The 5516-nt window shown below is 55.0% G+C and overlaps 1 protein-coding gene across 1 annotated transcript; it reads right to left on the reverse strand.

The window, feature by feature from the left end:
* Window positions 1-3994: 3994 nt before the first annotated feature.
* On the reverse strand, window positions 3995-4927 carry LOC137464208 (olfactory receptor 14J1-like). The gene has a single exon (XM_068175517.1). The coding sequence runs from the start codon at window positions 4925-4927 to the stop codon at window positions 3995-3997; it is 933 nt and encodes a 310-aa protein (XP_068031618.1).
* Window positions 4928-5516: the final 589 nt, after the last annotated feature.

Genomic DNA, 5516 nt, shown 5'->3' on the forward strand with positions numbered 1-5516 from the left:
CATTCTCTAATGTCACACAGCTGGTCTCTGATGTCACATCCAACTCAGTGATGTCATAGTCTGTTCTGTGATTTCAGACCTCTGTCCCATGATGTCACAGCCATCTCTGAGAGGTCACAGAGGCAGTTTTTGTCATAGCTGCTCGATGACCTCACAAAAACCACTCTGTGATGTCATGGACCATTCTGTCATACATCACTCATGTGATGTCATAGCCCACTCTGTGACCTCATGTTACCAGATGATAAATTGTCTCCACCAGGTGAGCTGACACCTGGAGCTTGTTCTCCAAAACCCCAGGCCTATGGAAACCACACTATGCCCATTGTGTCGGAAGGGGAACTGGAAGTTCACCAGCCTCAGTGTCCTGCCAGCTCAGCCAGGCCCACTGGAGCATTGGGGTCCACGACCACCAGGGACCACCAGAGAGACCCCCAGGACAGAAGAGAGCATGGGTAAAGGGGAGGGGAAATATGTTAATGATTCTGGGGAAATGATTATCAGATGTGTGTTTAGTCCAGGACAATCAGTGAATATGTGTGCAAAATACAGAATATGAACAGAAACTTTCCTGTACTCAGCATGCTCGGCTTTGGGAGGAGCTATCCCCCGTGCACCCGGCTGAATAAAGAATGCTGCTTCTTAAGGCTGCATTGGTGTGAAGGAGTTTTCTGTTTTACCGAATTTTTGGGTAACACTTCACTCCCAAGGAAAGCTCTGTCTCCTGCTGCTCACACACAGAGAAGGGCTGGTGGCAGATGTGGGGGTCGGAGGCTGCCTGGGGCACAGTGACCATGAAATAATCAAGTTTTCAATGATCTGTGAAAGAAGGAGGGGCAGCAACAAAACTTCCACACTGGAATTAGGAAGGGCAGACTTTGGCCTTTTTAGGATGCTGATTTGGGGAGTACCGAATCAGGTACTGATTTTTAATGGAAACAGCCCTTAAAAACAAAGGGGTCCAGGGAGGATGGTCACATTTCAAGAAAGTAATCTTAAGGGGGAAGAAGCAGCCTGTGCCAGTGTGGCCAAAGATGAGCTGGTGAGGAAAATGACTGCCCTGGCTGCCCGTGGAGCTTTTGTGGGAACTCAGGGGAAAAAAGAAGTGGCAACTCAGAAAGTGTTTAAAGATGTTCTTAGGTCATTCAGAAAGAGAAGCTGAGAGGTGAAAGCTCAATTAGAACTCAACATGGCAGCTTCTGTAAAAAGAATAAAACATGTTTTTATAAAAAAAATTATAGCAAATGGAGTGGGAAGGAGAACCTCTACTCTTTGGATGCAGTGGAGCATACAGGAACTAAAGATAAGGAAAAGGGCAAGCTACTTAACACCTTGTTTGTATCAATTTTCAATATAATGACAGGTTGTCCTCAGGACAAGAGTTCTCCTGGGCTGGTAGTTGGGCACAGGGAGCAGAACAGGCCCCTGTAATCCAGGAGGAAGCAGCTGGGGACCTGCTGGGCCACTCAGATGCTCACAGGTGTATGGGATCAGATGGGATCCATCCTAGGGGGATGAGGGAGCTGGTGGATGAGCTCCCCAAGCTGCTCTCCATCATTTACCATCAGTCCTGGCTCACCAGGGAGGTCCCAGAGCACTGGAGGTGCCAGTGTGAGCCCATCCCCAAGAAGGGCTGGGAGGAGGATCTGGGGAACTCCAGGCCTGTCAGCCTGACCTCAGTGCCCGGCAAGGTTCTGGAACAGATCACCCTGAGTGCCATCACAGGGCACCCACAGGATGGCCGAGCGGTCAGAGCCAGCCAGTGTGGATTTCAATATCTGCATGGATGATCTGCATGAGGGGATTGAGTCCAGCATCAGCAAATTTACAGATGACACCAAGCTGGGTGTGAGTGTGGATCTGCTGGAGGGCAGGAGGGCTCTGCAGAGGGACCTGGACAGGCTGGATCCAGGGCCCAAATCCAACAAGGTGAGGTTTAACAAGTCCAAGTGCCAGGTCCTGCACTTTGTCCACAACAACCCCTGCAGCGCTAGAGGCTGGGGACAGAGTGGCTGGACAGCAGCCAGGCAGAAAGGGACCTGCAGGGACTGATGGACAGCAGGCTGGACATGAGCCAGCCGTGTGCCCAGGTGGCCAAGAAGGCCAATGGCTCCTGGCCTGGATCAGGAATGGAGTGGCCAGCAGGACCAGGGCAGTGATTCTTCCCCTGTGCTGGGCACTGGTTGGGCAGCACCTCGAGTGCTGTGTCCAGTTCTGTACCCCCCCAATTTAGGAAGGACATGGAGGGGCTGGAGCGTGTCCAGAGAAGGGCAACAAGGCTGGTGAGGGGTCTGGAGCACAAGTCCTATGAGGAGCGGCACAGGGAGCTGGGTTTGTTTATCCTTGGGAAGAGGAGGCTCAGGGGACACAAGGCACTGTCAGGGCACAGGCTGGACTTGATGATCTCCAAGGTCTTTTCCAGCCTTGTTGATTCTGTGATTCTCTGAAACCACCCTGGGAGCAGTTGCAGGGGGAGCCCTGGGCCTCCTCTTCAGAAGCTCCAGCAGCCCAAGTCCCTCAGCTTCTCCTCACAGCCCCAAAGCCCATCCTGTCAGTCCTGCAGAGCCTCTGCAGCCCCTCCTCACTGCCCAGAACAGGCAGCCCCACAGCCAGACACAGCAGCCCAGATGTGCCCCCCTGGCCTGGGGTGCCTCTGGCAAGGGAGCAGCTCGAGGCACTGCAGGAGCCTGCAGACAATTCCTGCAGCACTTGTGGGATGATCCTGCTCCCCAAGGGATGTTCCCATGGTGCCCAGTCAGGAACTGGAATGGGGAGTGGGGCCAGAGAGGAAAGGGCAAACAGGGATGGGCAATAGGAAGAAATTTGCAGCAGGAAGAGTAAAGAAAGCAAAGGAGAAGCCAAGGAAATGCTCAGGGCAGTTTGGGGGTGGCTGCCAGGCAGCCCTGGCTCTGAGCAACAGCGTCTGCAGTGGGACAGGAAACTCCCAGCTGATGGGAACAAACTTTGTGGCTGGCTGCAGAGGCCAGGACAAAGCTGAGTGGTTTCCCTGGCGTCCCCCAGCCCTTCCTGGCCCCAGGGGCTGATGGCATTTGTGCTCCCTCAGGTTCATGTCCCCACAGCAGCAGCATGGGGGTGCTCCCGCCTGCTGTGTGCAATGCAAACAGGGGCTCCTGAGCCAGCGCTGCCGTGGCTGTGCCTGCAAGGATGCGGCACCTGTGTGAGCTGGGGGAGAGGCCAGGGCTGCAGAGGGGGATGTTGTTGGCAGCTCCATGAAGACGCTCTGGGACGCTGCCCTGGGCTGTCCAGCGCACTGGGGATGGATCAGCCCCTGCTCTGCTGCTCCTTCCCATCTCCCCCAGGGCCCTTGCAGAGCACCAGCCATGCTGTTTGCCCCCAGCCTGCCCACGGCCAGCCTGGGGCTGCTCACGGGGGTTTTCTGTGCTGAGCATTGGCCTGGCCGTGTTCTTGAGAGAGCCTGGGCAAGGAGCCTGGAGCCCCCAGGCCCTGGCCTGAGGCGTCAGCGCTGCCCCAGCAGTGCCCATGGGCTGTCCCTGCTGCAGCCCCGGCACTGCCACCCCCAGGACTGTGCCCGGCCCCGAGAGCACTCAGGCCCTGCAGCAACACCAGGGCCACCAGGGCAGCGGGGCAGGGCCACGGGAGCAGCACTGGCAACACCAAGTGCGGCTGCTGCTGGGCACAGCTGCTGTGCCAGCACTGATCTGCCCCCAGCTCTGCACACAGACATTGCTGCTGCAGCTCCAGAGAAGGCACCAAAAGGGCATCTCTGCAGAAAACTTTGCTGGGACATCCTTGAGTTCCTTTAAAGCCACTGAGAGCGCAGCCCCTCATTGGAACAGTCTGTGGGCACAGGTAAGGTGGAGAGTAAAAAAATGAGATATGGCACAAACAACGCATTTCTTTGTGGACAAGATTAATAAAGGAAAACAAAGACAAAGGACCTCCAGAATGAAACCAACAAGAAGTATCAAGAATGACTTTTAATACATGTGATTTGCAAAAATTGGCCAGCAGTTTAATGTTCCTGAAAGCATCCAGTCATCAGTCTCCACACTGCAGCCTTGAGCTCCTGGTTCCTCAGGCTGTAGATGAGGGGGTTCAGGGCTGGAGGCACCACCGAGTACAGAACTGACAGAGCCAGATCTAGAGATGGGGAGGAGATGAAAGACGGCTTCAGGTGAGCAAATGCTGCAGTGCTAATGAAGAGAGAGACCACAGCCAGGTGTGGGAGGCAGGTGGAAAAGGCTTTGTGCCGTCCCTGCTCAGAGGGGATCCTCAGCACAGCCCTGAAGATCTGCACATAGGAGAAAACAATGAACACAAAACAGCCAAATGCTGCACACACACTAACAGCAATGAGCCCAAGTTCCCTGAGATAGGATTTGGAGCAGGAGAGCTTGAGGATGTGTGGGATTTCACAGAAGAACTGGCCCAGGGCATTGCCATGGCACAGGGGCAGGGAAAATGTATTGGCCGTGTGCAGCAGTGAATAGAGAAAGGCACTGGCCCAGGCAGCTGCTGCCATGTGGGCACAAGCTCTGCTGCCCAGGAGGGTCCCGTAGTGCAGGGGTTTGCAGATGGACACGTAGCGGTCGTAGCACATGATGGTCAGGAGGGAAAGCTCTGCTGAGATGAAAAAGACAAAAGAAAAGAGCTGAGCAGCACATCCTGTGTAGGAGATGGTCCTGGTGTCCCAGAGGGAATTGTGCATGGCTTTGGGGAGAGTGGTGCAGATGGAGCCCAGGTCGCTGAGGGCCAGGTTGAGCAGGAAGAAGAACATGGGCGTGTGCAGGTGGTGGCCGCAGGCTACGGCGCTGATGATGAGGCCGTTGCCCAGGAGAGCAGCCAGGGAGATGCCCAGGAAGAGGCAGAAGTGCAGGAGCTGCAGCTGCCGCGTGTCTGCCAGTGCCAGCAGGAGGAAGTGGCTGATGGAGCTGCTGTTGGACATTGGCTGTGGCTGCACATGGGGATCTGTAAGAACAGTAATCATGGAATGGTTGGGTTTGGAGAGGACTTTAAATAGCCAGCACAGCTTGGGGGCACTTTCCCCCTCTGCCTGCCCAGGGCTCTGCTGCCTGGAGCTGTCCCTGCCAGCAGCTGCTTCCCTGTGCCCAGGGCTGGGCCCTGCCAGTGCTGCCAGAGCCCAGCTCAGTTCTAGGGGCTCAGCTCTGCCCTGCAGACCCCTCCTAGCACAGGCACTGCCCAGGGGCAGCTCTGGCTCTGCAGGCCCTGATGGCAACATCAGAGCAACCCTGAGGAGGCTGGAAAAGTGACACTGATGCTGCCTCTAAGGGGCCCTGTGCTCATTTCTGTCACTGCCTGGTTTATTCAGATCTGAGAGAAAACTTCTTTTTTTTTCTCAAAGGGAACTGGGAGATTAATATCTATGTGCAACGTCCCATCCAGGCAACCTAGAGCAGTAGATTAAAAAAGCAGGATTTTCCCTTTTTTGTAGCCTATGACTTACTGTACTCCCTAAATAATCTGCTTGAACATGCTCTGGAGTTAAATCCCATGCTGGGAGCCATCCTGAACAA

This window comes from Anomalospiza imberbis, chromosome 39 (assembly GCF_031753505.1).
Source record: "Anomalospiza imberbis isolate Cuckoo-Finch-1a 21T00152 chromosome 39, ASM3175350v1, whole genome shotgun sequence".
NCBI lineage: Eukaryota > Metazoa > Chordata > Aves > Passeriformes > Viduidae > Anomalospiza > Anomalospiza imberbis.